The 19,806-nt window shown below is 31.0% G+C and overlaps 2 protein-coding genes, 1 long non-coding RNA gene and 1 pseudogene across 3 annotated transcripts; 2 read left to right on the top strand and 2 right to left on the bottom strand.

Moving 5' to 3' along the window:
* The first annotated feature begins 518 nt into the window (after positions 1-518).
* On the top strand, positions 519-1,569 carry LOC130975602 (uncharacterized). Its single transcript, XM_057900371.1, has 3 exons — positions 519-1,147; positions 1,261-1,414; positions 1,510-1,569. Exons 1-3 carry the CDS (start codon positions 519-521, stop codon positions 1,567-1,569), a joined length of 843 nt encoding a protein of 280 aa, XP_057756354.1.
* Positions 1,570-8,285: 6,716 nt separating this feature from the next.
* LOC130975600 (uncharacterized) lies at positions 8,286-9,761 on the top strand. The gene is made up of 2 exons (XM_057900370.1): positions 8,286-9,415; positions 9,509-9,761. The coding sequence occupies exons 1-2, from the start codon at positions 8,286-8,288 to the stop codon at positions 9,759-9,761; spliced, it is 1,383 nt and encodes a 460-aa protein (XP_057756353.1).
* A 602-nt stretch (positions 9,762-10,363) lies between these two features.
* On the bottom strand, positions 10,364-12,223 carry LOC130974139 (uncharacterized). The gene is made up of 2 exons (XR_009084431.1): positions 12,042-12,223; positions 10,364-10,671 (listed from the first exon to the last, which is right to left on the bottom strand). It is a non-coding gene; the product is annotated as an uncharacterized LOC130974139 (long non-coding RNA).
* A 2,616-nt stretch (positions 12,224-14,839) lies between these two features.
* Positions 14,840-17,154, bottom strand: LOC130974134 ((+)-neomenthol dehydrogenase-like; annotated as a pseudogene).
* Positions 17,155-19,806: the final 2,652 nt, after the last annotated feature.

Here is a 19,806-nt window from a genome sequence, read left to right as displayed (position 1 = left end):
AATCAAAAGGAAAACCCCCCACTAATCCACAACCGAAGCCTCCCACTAATCAAAAGGTAAAACCTCCCACTAATCCACAGCCGAAGGCTCCTACTAATCAAAATCCAAAACCTCCTACTAATTCAAGGCCTTGTACGAGGAGTGTTGCTAAGGGTAAGGCAATGTTGCAAGCACGACAAGAGGGAGGTGATGCACTATCCTCTGATTCATATGATAGTGACGAAGATAGTTTGTATAAGCCAAGGGACGAAGAAAATTCTTCTGATGATGATGGTTATTATGATAATGATGTTTGTAAGGCTAAGACTCTTAAAAAAGATATCAAATTTAAACATGCTCCTGCTGCTGCGTTTACTAAGCATAAAGACCAAGTTACTATTGAGGATGATGCATATGTTGAGGAGGTCTCAGATAGGGATGTGGACCTATGCTTTGTAGGAGGAACGGGGGATGATGCATATAATGCATATGATCCAGGGGCTGACTCGGACGGCGCAAACTCATGACATTCTGAAGAAATGAAGACTCCCCCAAATTCAGAGGATGAGTGGATAGATGAGGAGTCCTCTGATGTTTGTCCTGTGTTTAGAGAAGGTATAAGGTTTGGAGAACTGCAACTGGAAGTTGGCATGAAATTCAACACAAAATGGGACTTTAAGGAGGCTGTTAGGGAGTTCACAATCCAAGAGGGCAGAAGGATTAGGTTCAGGAAGAATGACAATGTGAGGATGAGGGCTACATGTCAGGTGAAAGGATGTCCATGGGTGGTGTATGCATCCAGAGATCATGAAGATACTTGTTGGCAAATAAAGACATTTGTTAATGATCATACATGCCCAAGGGAAGACAAGAACAGGGCAGCTAACAAAAATTGGGTGGCCAGTAAACTAGTGAAGAAGGTTAGGAAGTACCCAAATTTTAAGCATTGTGATGCTGCCACTTACTTCAAGTCAAGGTTTGACTTGACCTTGAACAAGAACTCAATTAGGGCCCTGTTTGATGCAAGAAATGCTGTGTTTGGGGATGAAAAGGAACAATACAAAATGCTGAGGGATTATGGTCTTACACTTCTCAAGACTAATCCTGGATCAACAGTTCAAATTTGTTGCACTCCCCAACCAGAATCTGATCCAGTATTTGATAAAATGTATGTGTGCTTGAATGGATGCAAGAATGGTTTCAAAGCCGGATGCCGACCGTTGATTGGACTGGACGGTGCTTTCTTGAAAACTCAATTTGGTGGCCAAATTCTTTCGGCAGTGGGCCAGATGCCAATCACCATATCTACATCATAGCGTGGGCAATTGTTAGCGTAGAAAACAAGGAGAATTGGAAGTGGTTTCTTGAGTTGTTACACCAGGACCTTGGAGACTATAGGCAACATGGATGGTGCTTTATCTCTGACATGCAGAAGGTATTTTCTAATTCATTAGTATGTTAGAAAAAGTTTCATTGTTATTAATGAGTAGAGATGAAAATTGTTGTTGAAGTTGTATGCTGTTTATTCAGAACGGAATTGTATGCATTCTTATTGGTGTTTATGCTGAAATCATGGACTGTTATGTGTAATTTGATAAAAGACATGAACTTTTATGTGTAATTTTTAAAAAGTCAGGGACTTTTATAGTGAGTGTGAATTATAGTCAGGGTCTATTATGCTGATATGGTAGCTGATTTGGTACTCAGGGTTTGTTGCCGGCAATGGAAGAGGTGATGCCACGAGTTCATCACTGCTTTTGTGTTTGTCACCTATGGCAGAATTTTAACAAGCAATGGAAGGATTTACAACTAAGATCCTTGCTGTGGGAGTGTGCACGAGCCACCACGTATCAAGAGTTTAGAGACAACATGGACAAGATCAAGCGCATCAACCAAGATGCATGGGCATATCTATCGCAGTGGGGAGGGGAACACTGGACCAGGAGTCAATTCAGTCACAGGCCTAAATTAGATGGCATATGTAATAATGCGTGTGAGGTATTCAACTCAAAAATTAAAGAGGCCAGGGCCAAGCCAATTATTGCTTTACTTGAAGGTGTGAGAATGTTTGTAATGAGAACAATAGCGAAGAACAATGTTAAATTAGCTAACCATGTGGGTAAGTTGCCGCCAGTAATTCACAGTCATTTGGAGAAAGTGAGAAAAGAATCAAGACATTGGCACCCAATATGGACAGGTGATGAGGGTTATGAGAAATTTGAGGTGCATGGTTACCCAGCCAACCATGTTGTTGATCTAGGAAAGTACCTTTGCACATGTCAATTTTGGATGCTGACAGGTAGATTTTATTATTTGGCAAGTAACATTTACTCATACATTACTACCATACTATATCCAGTAACTTGATTCCTTAATGTTTTGAATGTAGGAATACCCTGTGTGCATGCCTGTGCTGCACTAGCTAGGGTAAACAAAAATCCAGAGGATTTTTGCCACAAATTGGTTACTATGGAATCATATAGGGAGACATATCAGCATCATATCAATCCCATTCCTGGGCAGACCTTCTGGGAGGTTTCAGAATCTCTTAAGCCCCAACCTCCAAAGGTTAAGAGGGGGCCAAGTAAGTTACAACAAAAAAGGCGGATGGACACAGATGAAGCTAAAGGTGGCCACAAGAAATCCAAACCCACTTCCACCAAGGACAGCACAAACCTAAAGAGGCAGCTTGCACCATTCACATGCAGCTACTGTGGGGAGAAAGGCCACACCAAAAGGGGTTGTAAAAAGAAGAAGATAGCAGATGTTGCTGCTGCTGAAGCTGCTGCTGCTGCAAAAGCAAAAGCTGCTGCTAAGAAAACAGGTGGAGCTGAAGTCAGTGTTGTTGAAGATGGTTCGAATGCTGCTGATCCTGACCCCGCTCCTCAACCTGATCGGAATGCTGCTGATGACGCCAATGTTGGTAAAGATGCTCCAGCTGACTCTATAAACACTAATGTCCAACCAGTTGAAGTTGAGCTTTCTCAACCAATTTACTCTGAACTAGAGGAGTCTCAGCAGGTAATCAATTTATCTCCCCATTTAGTCTCATGTAATTATAAGGCATCCTCTCATATACTACAATTCTTGTAGGCTGCTGAAGTATGTACTATCACTAACTCAAGACCGGATAAGCTGCCACCAAAGAGAAAATCATCTATTTCACCAACTTCTGCCAATGCACCAATTAATCCCATGCAAGGTGCTAGCTCAGGAACAGCAACAAGACTTGGCAGTATCCTCAAGTTCATTCCAACTCCGGGATTCAAAGCACCTAGGAAGAAAGATTGAAGACTTTTCTATAACATGCTTCTTGTATTGGGAGTTATTTTGTATAAGACAATGTGAAAGTAATTTGGTTTAACATGCTGTTCGGTTAGGTTCACCTTGTGTTTCATGAGTATTTTGTTACCAGACATATGGTTATATTTTTTTGTTAGCTGCACCTTGCTTATGGCTTTGTAAGGCAGTCAAAACTTATGACTCATGACTTTGTTGATTTAAAATGATGAATATATTTTTTCTATTGCTATATTTTGCTATTGCTAAACATCCAGATTACGTTTACTGGTACAAAAAGTAGTTAATATCTCCAACAGGTTGACTAACACAGTTACATGTTCAGCAACTTTTTTTCATTCATGCAAATAGTACACATATGAACTCAATCACATCCTCACTCAACATTGAGAACAAATTTTCCAAAATACCACTACTAACAACAACATCATTACAGAAACAATCAGAAACAATAATTTGATCATAAACTTTTGACTCCTAACATTCGATTCTAATTTTTCCAGCCTCCAATCTTCTGTCATCTTCTGTTCATCATTATAGTTAACACTTTCTGATTTTGCAGGCACAGCCTCTTGACCAACATCTGCCCAAACAAACAAACCACACCATCTTTTACCATTTGTCTGCAATCAAAGAATGTTTCAATAACCAAATTAGAAGTTGCGAAACGAATGAAAAATTAGGAAAAATCAACAACTACAACTAACATTATAATTTGGGCACCCAAAAAATGGCTTATTTGGGTTGAAATTTGTCCCAGACCACCGGAGCACAGGTCGGCAGCCACAACCACACCATTCTGGTACACGCGTAGGCCTGCTACAATTTTGGGTCTTCGCCCTATATCCATTGCTTGTTGACCGTATCGAGCTCCTACTAGCTTGCCCTTCACCTCCAAACATTGCTTCAGAGCTTCAGTAGAATCTCCGTTACATGACAATGGTGGAGCAGAACTATGGGACGAAGGAGAGAGGAAGAAGAGATACTAAGTATAATAACGATTCTTAGCTTTTAGGGTTTTAATGGCATCAGGGACCAGATTGGGTACAAAATTACGATTTGCCACATCAGCTAGCCGTTGCTGGCTCTAGCATGGCAACGGAGGTGCCAGCTCATCCCTCCGTTTGCTGACTGTGCGCCAGAAAGGGTTGCAGGGCAACTATGGGTCCCGGAGCTTAATGTGAGGGACATTTTTAGGTAATTTTGAGAGTCAGGGACAACTATGGGTAACTCGCTCAATCTCAGGGACCAGTTTGGGGTTTTAGTTATGAATATAAAGTGATTTTATACTTGTAAAGATAATTATGCTAATGTTCATTTAAAAAATGAATACGATTAAATAATTGTTGGGTATATGAAGATGGTTTTAAGACACAATTAGATTATTTTTTAGAGAGACATTTGTCTCTATACTTAATTGTTATAAGGTTGATGATAATACTCTCAAAAAATACAATAAAATTTAAGAATTTTTTAATTAATAATAGAAAGAAATTATCAATTCTTTTGAACAATTTTTTTTTAATAATTAAGTAAAATGTACACTTAGTACTTGTGTGTTTAAAATAGTTGACAAAGACTTATTTATACATATTGGATGTAGCAATTATAATTTGTTACGTACACAAATGGCTGTATCTTTTCTATTGTCAATAGATACAATATTTTGAACATACACAGTTCTTAAAGAATTGTGTTCCTTTAGCAAATAGATACAATATTTTAAACATACACAATTTTAAAAAAGTTGTGTCTCTTTAACCAAATGGTACTAAACGGTTAGTAACCGTTTATTAATATTAATAATAATATTAATTAATCAAATTTGAAAATACCTTTTAATGTCCCACTATTTACAAAATTTAAATGTCATATAAGTATATGTATAAAGAATGTGTCATTAAAATTAAACATTCTTTTAGTATAAATTTTAAAGTTCTAACGAAGTTATAAGTATCTAATCGACTAAACATATACTCTATATGCTGTACCAAAAATCAGACACATTATTTATACCCCTAAGTTCAAAAGTTCATAATTTTAAGCATTTATATGACATTGTGCTCATCCTGATTTCATGAATATTTATGAGAATAAAACCTCTAAAATTATCGATTAGAGCGACATCACTTCTATATTTATATAGGTAGAATTTTTTGATAAAAAAAATTATCATTCCATTAAGAGTTTAAACTCACCCTCCTAATTTATTGTAAATAGCATTAAATCCTATACCTTAGTGCTCCAATTGCTAAATAACTTATTATTACCCATTAAACCTTGAAACTAGTGGTCTACTAGAATAAGGTTGGGTTTCCATCATTTAACAATAATAGGTTTTAATCCCATTTTAACAGTAGTCTCTTTAATTTTATCCCTTGACAAACCTTTAGTCAAAGGGTTTGCTAAATTTCCTTGAGATCTTACATAAGTGATTCTAATTACACCATCATCTATTAGTTGCTTCACAAACTCTTGTCTCAAACTTATGTGTTTAGACTTTCCATTATAAATCTTATTATATGCTCGAGACATAATTGATTCACTGTCACAGAAGATTGAAATGGTTGTCGTCTGCTATGGTCACAGCTTTATATTATACAACAATTTTTTTAACCATTTTGTTTCTTTACGGATAAAGTTACAAACTCAGCCTCCATAGTAGAATGTGTAATACATGTTTGTTTCTTTAAGGCCTAACTTATTGCTCCACCACTTATAGTAAAAATTCATCCTGAAGTGGATTTGTTATCACTAAAATTTGTAATTCAACTTGCGTCGAAATAACTTTCTAAAACTGTGGGATAATCACTATAATGTAATCTCAAGAGTTCTTGGTTTTATAGGTTCCAATATTGATTGTTAGGCTTTCCTATAAACCTTAATAATTTACACACAGCAAATGCTATATCAGGTCTAATACAATACATTGCATACATTAAACTTTCTATAACACTAACATACTCTAATTGTGTTATAAGTCTTCCCATATTTTCTTCTAATTTTAAAATTAGGATCATAGGGTGTATTGGATTCTTTAATTGTGAGATGATCAAATTTTTTCAATACCTTTTTGATATAATGAGATTGACTTAAAGTAAAGCCAACTTCATTCTTATGCACCTTTATACTTAATATTGTATCAACTTCATTCAAATCCTTCATCTTGAATTTAAAAGTTAGATACTTATTCATTACATAAATTCCTTCTAAAAGTTTGTTCCAATGATTAACATATCATCAACATATAGACAAATGATTACTTCATGATCTTTAGTAAATTTTGAGTAAATACATTTATTCGTACTATTATGTGAGAAGTTATTTGATAACATTACTGAATCAAATTTCACATGTCATTGTTTAGGCGCTTGTTTTAGGCCATACAAAGACTTAATTAATTTACAAACTTTTTTTTATTTTATTTTTGGGTACCACATATTCTTTCGATTGCTCCATATAAATTTCTTCATTAAGATCTCTATTTAGAAAAGTCGTTTTAAGATTCATTTGATGTATATGAAGCTTGTGAATGGATGATAATGTTATAAGAGTTCTTTCTTGTGATCTCTTTGTCTGTTTTTGTCTTACTTTAAATCTTTTGAAAATTTTCTTTTCTTCTTATTAGTTTTGTCTTCGCCAATATAATTCATTTTAGAACTTTGAGAGAGATACACAACATCACGTTTTCGAGTTTCTTCCTCTATATATATATGCCTTAGTCAGGCACGGACCTAAGCATCATGGTGGGGGGGCACTTGCCCCTACTCTGATTTGATAATTTTAAACAAAATTTTATATATATATGTATGTATATATATAATATAATATGCCCACATTTTAAATTTTAAATGACTCTACTACAAATAAACTAAGCCCAATTATTAAAAGTCCCAAATCCATTTTATCTTTCTATTATTTTGACTATTAATTAATCTAATTATATTTAGTCTTTTTCTATTCTCAAATTCTAGCCGTCACTCATTTATTCTCTTAAACCCTTTTCTTAGTTTCATATTTTTAATCTTCTTTTTCTACTCTTTATCTAGTGGTCATCTTCGTTTCATCAAAAGGTAAATTTTAAATTCTCTATTTTGTTTTATATAGCTCTCTATGACTCTATGTATCTTTCAATTTCATTATTTATCTTTTTTATATTTTCAATTGCAAATTTTAATTCAAATAATTATAATTTAGGTATTAATCTATTTTTTATTCTCTTCATGAATTTATATATTTTATTTTATTCTCAATTTAGTGATTCTTATTATTTATTTATTTATCTTTCGTTCTACTCTATTATATGTAATTATATTGCATATAAATTTTTAAAGTGAATTGATCAATTTATTAATTTAGAATATATATATATATATATATATATATATATATATATATATATATATATAGAAATAGTAATAGAAAAATATTTCAAAAGAAAGCTACCACTAGAATCTGAACCATTAGTCTCCTCTAATAAAAAGTAGTTCTTAGAATTCAATGTGGAAAGTCTGGTAGCTGATCCTGGACAACGACCCAAAATTTCAAATTATGATCCAAATGACAGGGATGAAGTTAGACGAGCTTATTTGCAAAAAGGTCCTTGTCAACCAAGAGAACATAATTTTCCACAAACATATTTTGGAACTTCTCTCCGTAGATTTAATGCTGATTGGTTTGATGAATTTGATAATTGGTTGGAATATAGTATTTCAAAAGATGCTGTCTTTTGTCTCTGTTGCTATCTTATGAAACCTGATGGTGCGAGTGGTGATGCTTTTGTAAAAGAGGGCTTTTCAAATTGAAAAAAGAAGGAGCGATTACAAACACATGTTGGAAATCATGATAGTGCTCATAATCAAGCTCGAAGAAAATGCGAAGCACTCATGAAGCAAAAGCAACATATTGAAGTTGTTTTTCAAAAGCATTCAGATCAAGCTAAAAGAGATTACTGAACTCACTTAACAGCAACAATTGAGTGCATTAGATTCTTATTGCGACAAGGAATGGCTTTTCGTGGTGATGATGAATCGCACAATTCAAACAACCAAGGTAATTTTTTGGAGCTTCTTGACTTTCTTGCTCAACATAATACAGAGATTGATCGTGTTTTCAAAAATGCTCATGGAAACCTTAAACTAGTAGCATCTAAAATTCAAAAAGATATTGTTAGAGCTGCTGCAAGTGAAACTACTAAAGTTATTATTGATGATCTTGGAGATGATTTATTTGCTGTTTTAGTTGATGAAACTCGAGACATTTCTGTTAAAGAGAAAATGGCTGTTTGTTTGCGGTATGTGAATAAAGAAGGGATTGTAATGGAGCGATTTCTTTGCCTTGTCCATGTTTCTAGCACAAATGCGTTGTCGTTAAAAGTAGCTTTGGAATCTTTATTAGCAAAGCATAGTTTAAGCTTAGCAAGAATACGTGGACAAGGTTATGATGGAGCTAGTAATATGCAGGAAGAATTTAATGGCTTAAAAAGTTTGATCTTGAAAGAAAATACTTGTGCTTTTTATGTTCATTGTTTTGCTCACCAACTTCAATTAGCACTTGTGGTTGTTGCAAAGAAACAGGTTGAAATTCCACTACTTTTTAATTTGCTTGCTAGTTTGTGCAATATTGTTGGAGCTTCTTGTAAACGTAAAGACATGCTTCGTGAAAGTCAAATGCAAAAGACAATTGTTGCATTACAAAACGGAGATGTTTCTAGTGGGCGTGGCTTAAATCAGGAAACAACATTAAAAAGGGCAGGTGATACTCGATGGGGCTCACATTATGGTACAATACTTAGCTTGATTTCTATTTTTTCTTCCGTGGTAGAAGTTCTTGAAGTGATTGAGGAAGATGGAAATAATCCTGAACAAAGAGCTAAAGCATGTCAATTATTGAATCATATTCAATCTTTTGAATTTGTATTCAATTTACATTTGATGAAAAGTATATTAGGAGTTACTAATGAGTTGTCTCAAGCTCTACAAAGAAGTGATCAAGACATTATAAATGCTATGACATTGGTTAAAGTGTCCAAGCAACGATTGCAAAGTATAAGAGACGATAGTTGGTCCTCTTTGCTCAATGAAGTTTCACTATTTTGTGATAGTCACAATATTCTTGTTCCAAATATGAATGACATGTTTGTAACACAAGAAAGATCAAGGCACAAAATCTAAAAAGTCTTAAACTTGCATCATTTTCAAGTTGAATTATTTTATCAAATGGGTGATAGACAACTTCAAGAGCTCAACAATCGTTTTACAGAGGTAAATACCGAGCTACTTCTTTGTATAGCTTGTTTGAATCCAAGTGACTCATTTTTTGCATTTGATAAGGAGAAGTTGCTTCGTTTAGCTGAATTTTATCCACATGAATTCTCTTCTACTCAACTTTTGGCACTTGATAGCCAACTTGAGAATTTTATATTGGATATGCGTCTTGATGATCAATTCTCAAATATAAATGGAATCGGTGGACTATCTTAAAAATTAGTTGAGACAAAAAAGCATGTTGTTTATCCATTGGTGTTTCTTCTATTGAAATTAGCTTTGATTCTACCTGTGGCAACGGCATCAGTTGAGAGAACATTTTCTGCTATGAATATCATAAAGAGTCGACTTCGTAATCGAATGGGAGATGAGTGGTTGAATGATTGTTTGGTTATAGAAAGAGAGACATTCAATCAAGTTGATAATGAAACAATTATTCAACATTTTCAAAATATGAAAACAAGAAGAGAAGTACTTTCAAGATTTGAAGCGAAGAAAGTTAGCGACTAATGTAATTTTTTATTTTTTTATTTGAATAATTAATGTGTATTTTTATATTTTAAATTTAAATTAATATATCTTTTAATAGTAACGTGTATTATTTTTGCCTCCCCAACATAAATTTTCTGGGTCCGTCACTGGCCTTAGTAATTTCTCAATTGTAAAGTTTTCACCAAAATGTAAAAGTTTCTTTCTATAACTATTCCATGATGAAGGCAATTTTAAAATAATTGCTCCAACTTGTAATAATTCAGGAATCACTACTTGTAGATCATGAAGTCTACTTACAAGGATTTGTAATTCATGAATTTGATCCATAACAAACATAGTATCATTCATAATAAATTCGAAATATTTCATCATAATAAACTTATATGTTTTTTGTCATTTAATATTCTACTTTTTTTCAAAGATTTTCAAATCTCCAATGGTGATTGAATTGACATATAGAGATCACAGAGTCGATCGGATAAAATATTGAGAATACGACCTCGACATGCAAAAATATCTTCATCATGTTTCTTCTTCAATTGAACAATCTTTTCTTTTTCTTTTGGTGTAGAATTTTCAGCGGCATCGGCAATTGGTATAGTCTTTAGGTCAATCACATATGCAAGATTGAGAACTGAAAGAAGAAACATCATCTTGTTAGCCAACGGTTGAAGTTCGTTTCATCAAAGCGATGTAACTTGACAAACTCTTGATTCATGACCTTAAACGTGTTGTTTTGATCTTGTGCCATCTTCAAGAAATATCTCTCTAAAATTATTGGGTATATGAAGATGATTTCAAGGCATGTCTCCACACTTAATTGCTATAGGGTTGATGATAATACACTCACAAGATACAATAAAATCTAAGAATTTCTAAATTAGCAATAGTAAGAAATTCTTAACTATTTTAAACTAAAAAAATCTTTTAATAGTTAAGTAAAATGTACACTTAGTACTTGTATATTTGAAATAGTGAACAATAACTTATTTATACATATTGCACGTAGCAATAATTTGTTACGTACATAAATGGTTGTGTCTTTTCTATTGCCATACAATATTTTGAATATACACAAATTTTAAATGAGGAGCCAGCAGAATTTGTGATGTATCATCAATATTTTTAATGGCGTGAGATGACATCTAATGGTGTAAGATTACTCATTTTTCTTTTGACAGTTAAGTGCTGGCCATCATATTTCAATAAAAGTGCTAATTTTCTAGACTTTCTCTTTTTAAAAACTAGTGTCCCTTTAGCCAATAAATATAATACTTTAAACATACACAATTTTTAAAAAGTTGTGTCTTTTTAACCAAATGATACTAAACTGTTAATAACTATTTATTAATATTAATAATAATATTAATTAATTAAATTTATAAATACCTTTCAATAATTATATAAAATATTTTATACTATTAATACATCAAAATTAAATTCAAATAAAACTTATGACAAAATAAAATCTTAACAAAGTGTTTGAGAAAAAAAAAAAGCTTTACTAAAATAATATATAAAGACAAAAATTGACAATTTTGTTTTTGGTACATAGTCAACATAAAAATAATGTCCCACTATAACATAAAATATTGTTATAATCTCTAATCTTGAAGTTAACTCTTAATTTTATTTTTAATATCTGAAATATTTTATTTTTATTTTAAAATGTCTTTTTTTTTATAATTTAGTCCTTTTGTTAACATTAGAATTTTTTATTTTAAAAATATTCTTTTTTTGCATTATGATTTTCTTATAGGTAAATGCAAAAATAGTAATTATAGTGATCACAGTGAAGGTTATAAATTATAATAACTTGAAACTTGAAATTGAATAAAATAAAAGACTATCAAAATAATAATAATTTGAAAAAAAAAAGTTTTGCAAATGCTTCTTCATCAAGTAAGGAATTTTGGAAGAAAAAGAGAAACAGCCAGCTCAGAAATTCAGAATTCCATAAAATTTTTAAAATAAATAATAAAAGAAAAGAAATTAAAACGCTACCTTGCACGCAACGCAGCAGCAGGAGTGGAGGTCTGGAGGAGAATGCAGATCGCCGCAGAGAAGCTGGGAGCGTGTTACAATGGTGGAAGCAAAGGGGTTGATATAAAACGATTTGAGATCTGTGATTGAGAGGGAATTGGACACAGGAAACTGCTTTCAGTGGGCCCTACCATCAACCAAGGCACGCACAAAAGCTGAAAAACATGTGCATAGTAGTCTAGTACCGTACAATCTAGTTATACATGAAAACTGGATCTCCCAAAATATAGCGCATATTTTGAGTATCTTTTGATTTGTATTTTTGATATTTTAAAATAGAGAAAAAGACAGATAGGTCCCTAACTTTTTAAACTTTTGACAAATACATTCCTGACAAAATTTAAATACAAAAAAGTTTCTGACTTTAACAAATGGAGGACAATTTAGTCCTTCCGTCTATTTGCCTCTCATACACATAACGGAACTTGCTAACGTGGCTGAAACGGTGTACAGGTGTCCGTTACGGTGCCACGTTGGAAGGGGAAAAAAGTTCGAAGGACAAATAAGTCCTTGACGTCATTTTACAAATAAAGTTCAAAGGACAAATAGGTCATTGAAAATTTTTTTTTTTCATTATACTTCTATTATGCTTCTATTATGAGAATTTAGTTTATAAAATTAGGCTAATTTTTTTTGTATGAAAAAAATATTGGTGTTTTTGTTGAAAATGGGAGAATGTGGTGTAATTATAGATTGGTGGATTTTTTTTGTGGGATGTCAACACGTGGGGGGCGTGGTGAACACGTGGCATCATTCTGGCCAACACGTGGGGGACGTGTTGAACACGTGGCAGCATCTTAGCCAACACGTGGGGCGTGTTGAATAATTTCCACAATACTGTAATACACTTCAAATGTCAATATTCAACCAAAACACCAATTTTCTTTCCATATTAAAAATAATTTCTGATAAAATTATGCTTGTATTTTGAAATCTAGTTAACTTGTTTTATTCTACAATTTAAATTATTTGTATTAAAATTGTAGAAATTGGGCTTGTTATGTTTCTACTCTTTTTCTTAAATTGCATTAGTTTAGTTTTAGTGCATTTGTGTATTATATTAGAATTTGTTAAATTGCATTAGTTCAGTTTTCATCATACCAGTGGCATTAGTTAGCATCAATTCATTTATGCATCATTCATGTATTAAGTTAGCATTAGTGCATTTGTGTATTATATTAGAATTTGTTAAATTGCATTAGTTCAGTTTTCATCATACCAGTGGCATTAGTTAGTATCAATTCATTTATGCATCAAGTTAGCATTAGTTCATTTGTGCATCATTCATGTATTAAGTTAGCATTAGTGCATTTGTGTATTATATTAGAACTAGTATTTTTATGCATAATAACATTACGAGAATATTTTTTTTTTTAAATTATAGTTCACTTTGTTCTAACAGTATAAATTATGCATGACACAAAAGATTTATAAAATCAAACTACTTTTACAAAAAAGTCGTAAGTTGACAAAAGTTTTTGACTAAGAAGGCCAAGATATCTGCAGATAAAAAATTAAATAATAAGATTTTTAGTTATTATTTTTATATGAAAAAGTCTAATTTTTTATTAGTAATTAATTTTAACATTCGTTATCTAAAATTTAAAATAATTTAATGTGTATAATTTTACATTTAAAATATTTTAATTGTAAAAAAATATCAAATGACATATTTTGATTTGTCAAATTACTAATATAAAATATAATTATATATAGAGTAAAAATAGTAGAGAGAAATATAAAAATGGAGAGAGGTAGATGAGAGAATTTAGGAAATGAGTTTATTAATTTTGAAAAAAAAAATTCTCAAGGACCTATTTGTCCTTCGAACTTTATTTGTAAAATGACGTCAAGGACTTATTTGTCCTTCGAACTTTTTTTCCCTTCCAACGTGGCACCGTAACGGACACCTGGACACCGTTTCAGTCACGTCAGCCAGTTCCGTTAGGTGTATGAGAAGCAAATAGACGGAAGGACTAAATTGTCCTCCGTTTGTTAAAGTCAGGGACTTTTTTGTATTTAAATTTTGTCAGGAATGTATTTGTCAAAAGTTTGAAAAGTCAGGGACCTATTTGTCTTTTTCCCTTTAAAAATAAAATATTGTATTGAGTGAATTATTATTCTTCACATTATTTTATTGAGACTGCGAGTTAGACGAATCGGATCCTATCTGCTGCAGGTCGAGTTACTATCTGCTGCAGGTCGAGTTACTAACTTATTCCGATTGAATGGAAGCGAGTTGGATACCTAAAATTTAGTAATTGGTGGAGTAATTCCAATGCATGAGAGTGATGAGAAGTTACATTTGCACCTTAGCAAGCAATATAATCATTACTTAAAATCTTGGAAGGAAACTTCTTAGCACCTTCATTGCACTTTCTTGCTTCACACTACATGTCTCTTTAAATTTTGGCCTATTTCCATTACAACAATGAGTAACTTTCAACTTTCCTTACTAGAAGCCAAAAAGAAAAGGGGTTTGAAATTTTTCTGAATTGCTAATCACTTTGAACCAAAATGGTGGCACTTGATTCATGTTAAAGAGGAGGCCTAGATGGGTCACCAATTGAAAGAAATGGAAGTTGGCATCATGGAATAGGATGTGGTTCCTCTAAATTTTGAATTTTCACTTAAAAAGAAAACAGTGTTAAAACTTAAAATGCACTAACAAATCTTTAAAAGGGTCTAGACCCTAATTTCTATTGGATCTAAGAGCTAGGAGTGTGAGAATATAATTTATTTGGTAAGTAAAGAAAAAATTATACCACTTACAAAATCTCATTCAACACTTGTTCCCAAAGAACAATAAATTTACTTGGCACAACACTCTAACCTAATCATCTTTATAAATTGTTAAAAGCAATTGAAATCTCATGTTACATGCTGAAAATAAGATTTCTCATGAATAGGTTCTTCATTTAACTTGGTTCCTTTCAACCATAACAAATTTTCCTTTAATGAACCTGGCTTATTATCAACTCTCTTGAATGCTGATACTAATTGGTATCTTCTGATCAAAATGGCGAAACTTCACTTCGGACAAAGAAGAGACCGGACTGACCCCCATTAGATAGCAGAGCCAACCTTACAGCGCTCTCGGCACCTTCGTCAACACTAAGGTTACCAGTGTTGAAGTTTATATCCGTTTTGACAAAACCAGGACAAACAGAATTGATACAGAAAGATGGATACTTCTTTGCAAGAATTCTTGTGTATGCATTCAAAGCAATTTTTTAAACTATGTATGCAGAAAAAGCAGGAGGCCATCCTTTGGTTTCAAATGAACCCTCTTTGAAATCACTTTGAAATTGATTCAAAACCTCATCAATTTTTTCTTCTGTTAAGCTTTCATCATCACTTAGAATTCCTTTAGCCCATTCATTTGGTAGGTTCTGTATCAGCATAAGAAACCATATAGCAGCAAATACATTAGTAGTATTCAAGAGAAAATAAAAACTATATGATTTAGAGAAAATAAAACATGATAATATCTGTATTAAAATATAAACAAATTATCAAAAACCTTCAACTTTCCCATGGAGGCGGAAACATTGACAATCTTTGGTGAGTCTGACAATTGTAGAAGGGGAATAAGTGCTTCACACATTCCTTTGACACCATAATAGTTAATTCTAACTCCTGCTTCTGCAGATTCATAATCTTGACGTACAATTTTTCTCCAATCAATAGCATCAGCCCTTTCCTACATTCAAAGATTCAAGAATCAATGCTCTAGAATAATCTTTAGAACAAAGGCCAATGTTCTTTATAAATAACCAAAGAAATGTTTATGTAATCATTACTCAGAATGAAATAATCTAATATGGATTGGTATTGAAAAAGCCATACCCCAGAAGCAAGTAAAGCTTTGAATGCATCGCCATCAACGACTGTCCCAAGGATTCCTGCATTATTCACCTAAACAGAATACAAACATTTAGATTATGAAAAAAGAACATGCAAAGAGAAGCAAAGTAAAAAATCGAAAGGCATTCCCCCCTTAAGGCATTTCTCATGGTTTTGTACTTTTGTTAGTGATGGAGAGACGAAAACCAATTAACCCATCAAAAACGCGTCCACAAGTAAGAAAAATATTCACACTCTTATAAGACATGCTTCGTTTCCTTTTCAAGTGACACGAGACTTTACATAAGCAATACATAGAAACATAATAAATTAGGAAATTAAAGCATAAAGCTCACACATCAATATGCAGTACCCAACTTAACATTACACCACAAAATAAAATGCTATATTTCAAGAACCTAAAGTTTTTAAGCATACCAAGATATCAAGTTTTCCAAATTGGGTTTTGATGAAATTTGCAAGGGATGCTATGCTGTTAGCATCAGTGACATCAAGCTGATGATAAACAACATGGCCAGATAGACCTAAATCTTTGAGATTCTGAAGAGCTTCAAGACCCCTTTTCTCATCTCTTGCTGTTAAGATCACTGTGATCCCATTAGAAGCCAATTGCTTACATATTCCAAATCCTATCCCTTTGTTTGCTCCTGTCACTACTGCATACCTATAACATGAAAACCAATTATCAAGAATTCGGGATTCAAACTTTTTACAACTACTAGTCTCTATTTTCTTATTCAGCGTTTTCTGTTTTCACGATTATGTAAAAAACAATTGAAAACTGGGGAAAAATTATGAAACTAATCACGCTTCTGTTTTTGTTGCCAATTAAAATTTCTTACAGATGGAGAGAATCATAAGTACATGATGATAATTGAAGAAACTGGTGTTACCTCTTTGAACTTTCTTCTGCCATTGTATCTATCAATAGGTAAATTTTCAGACACACGTTTAAGATAATGAGTTTACTAGATTTTCTTTGCTGTTACATAGTGTTATATAACAAGTTTATCTAGGAACTTCCGATAGAAAATCTGTCTTGACGTTGACATAGTTGTTTACAATGTAACTGAATCCTTAATTATATTAAATATTAACTAAACGAAGTTAACGATAATTTCTTCCTACATAGAGATCTGCGTTGAGCATGTTACTCTCAAACTATTCGGTTGCTTCCTATTTCCTACCCAGATTTTTTTGTGTTTTTCACTTTTTCTTTGCTATTGGTTAGTCCACTCACAATTCACAAATATAAATAAAGGGGGTAAAATGATATTTTGGGATCACAAGGGTATAATGGTCAATGTCTCAAAAATTCAGGGGCATAACGTTAATTTGGAATGTCAAAGAAAAAAATAGGAATTAAAAATTTTAAATAAATTCAAATCATTTATTTTAATTATTCCAAAACAAGAAAAACTATCAAATTTACAATTATATTACATATATATCAAGATCAATCATTAAAATCAACCACTAGTATATATATTAATGATAGAGCTGACGTGACATGCTTTTGAGAGCTCCATTTATTTCTTTTAAATTACTATATACAAGTTATTATGATAAACTAACTATATCAACTAATTGATTTGATTAGATATTTAAATATCATATAATTTATTATAATTTATATCAATTTGATTTAGTAGTATTTCCTAATTTATTTATTTTAATATTCTGTTAGTATTTTTTAATTTATTTCTTTTAATTTATTAAACCAAATTTATTGTGTGTACTAATTAATTAATTTGATTAATTTATTAGTCATTAAAATAATAAATCTATGAATAAAATAGGCAATTGAGATATTTCAATTAATAATTAAATCAAATCAAATCATATATATTGAGCTAAATTCAAATCATGTGCATTAATAACTAAATTAAAATAAGATAATTTCTTACTTATTCAAGTTGAGTGAATAAATACAAATTATTTTGTTACATAATCATAGTTGTCTGGTCTCTTATATATAGATGGTCACACAAAATTATAAGAATAATGATTTTTATCGCTCTTGCTATTTCAACTTTTTTTTATTTTAATGTATAATTTCTTTTATATATAAATGTACCCAAAATGAAAAAATACAAATGAGTATTTTATTGATTGTTTGTTTGATAAATATATCTCAATTTAGGCCTTCTACTACTGTAGATGGAAGTTGACCTGTAACAATTCAAAGTGGCCAATGTATTTTTTTATAGTATTATATAAAAGAATATTTGTTAAAATGAATATACTCATTGTAATGATTTTTTTTAAATTGTTATATTTTTATGTCAGTTCTGTAAATTTTTTGAAGGCACAAAATAATAAAATAGGTTGACTTTAATATCATTAGAAGCTAAATTTAATAGTTCAAATAAGCACCACTAATTATGCTAAAAAAGTAATTTTGTAATAATAATGTGATTTACATATTAATTTTTTCGAATAAATTCATTTCAAAATGTAGAAATTAGACTCAATTATGCTAAAATTTTAAATATAAATATAGAATTTGACAACAAAATTAACATTCATTAAAAAATTAAATTTATTTATGGCTATTTCCTAATTATAAATAATAACAAGACTTATAAAAAATATTAATTTCATCATTCTTATTAATTAAATCATAATATTAGGTAGTTGATAGTTTCTAGGCGTAAATTCTTAAGTAATTATGTAAAAATTAGCAACGAACAACCAATAAGGATTAAAAAAATCTATTATATAATACCAATTTCATAATTAAAATATATCACATATCAAATTCTCATATATTCTATTTATTATCTATTCTATTATATAAAAATCAGTTTTCTACACTTAATGATAGAGTTGACATGACATACATATGAGAGTGTTTAGCGAATTATTTTCTTTAACTCATTAAATACAATTTATTATGATAAATTAACTATATCAACTAATTGATTTGATTAGATATTTAAATATCACATAATTTATTATAATTTATATCAATTTAATTTGGTAGTATTTTTTAATTTAAAAATAAATTATTAGAAATTGTTGCAACTCATTAGAAATTTTTAGTTTCACATGTAAAAAACAAAACACTATAATTATTAATAACCAACTCTCAGCTCACTCGTCTGCTTAAGTAAGTGTTGGTGGTTCTAATCCCGCCTTGTGCAGAGCTCCGCGATGGATTAATCCTTGACTTGTTTGTAATGTATGATAGGTGTTCTATAATTTTTTGGATTTGATTGTTTCTTTATTATTATATGTTATTCTGTTTAATTTATGCTAAAAAGACTTATGATCATCATCTTATCGTGGTAGTGTAAAAGTTGTCGGTATTATATTTATTTTGTAAGCTCTTAAATCTCATGTCCTTGATCGATATTTGTGACTAAGTAATTATAAAAAAGAAATTGATTTAATATCTATTTTATATTCTATTTAAATTATAATATTGAGTAAATATTCTTTTTCAAAATAAATAATGCAATTTTTTCATAAAAACAACGTTTAAATAAATGTGAAATTAGATTATACCACAAATGATGATAAATATCTTGACATTAGATCTACTATAAAATAAATTTTTAGGAATATTATGTTGTATTATATAATTTAGTTATATTTTTCTTATATTCTATCTATATTATTTAGATTGTCATATTTCTAAAAAGGGTTATTTAATTTTTGTTAAAATTATTAAATCAAATAAGTTACAAACTAATTAATTAGGTTGATTAAATATCTAAATATCTTATAATTCAATATAATTTAATTTATATAGATATATAATTTTTACAGTTTATTATTTATTGTAATAAATTTTAGAGATAATTTTTTTAAGTTATAATTTAATTTTTTATTTTCATATTCAATTTTTAAGAAC

Source organism: Arachis stenosperma, chromosome 4, assembly GCF_014773155.1.
Source record: "Arachis stenosperma cultivar V10309 chromosome 4, arast.V10309.gnm1.PFL2, whole genome shotgun sequence".
NCBI classification, from domain to species: Eukaryota; Viridiplantae; Streptophyta; class Magnoliopsida; order Fabales; family Fabaceae; genus Arachis; species Arachis stenosperma.
The sequence above is the reverse complement of the archived record's forward strand: the minus strand, read 5'-3'. Positions and strand labels throughout refer to the sequence as shown.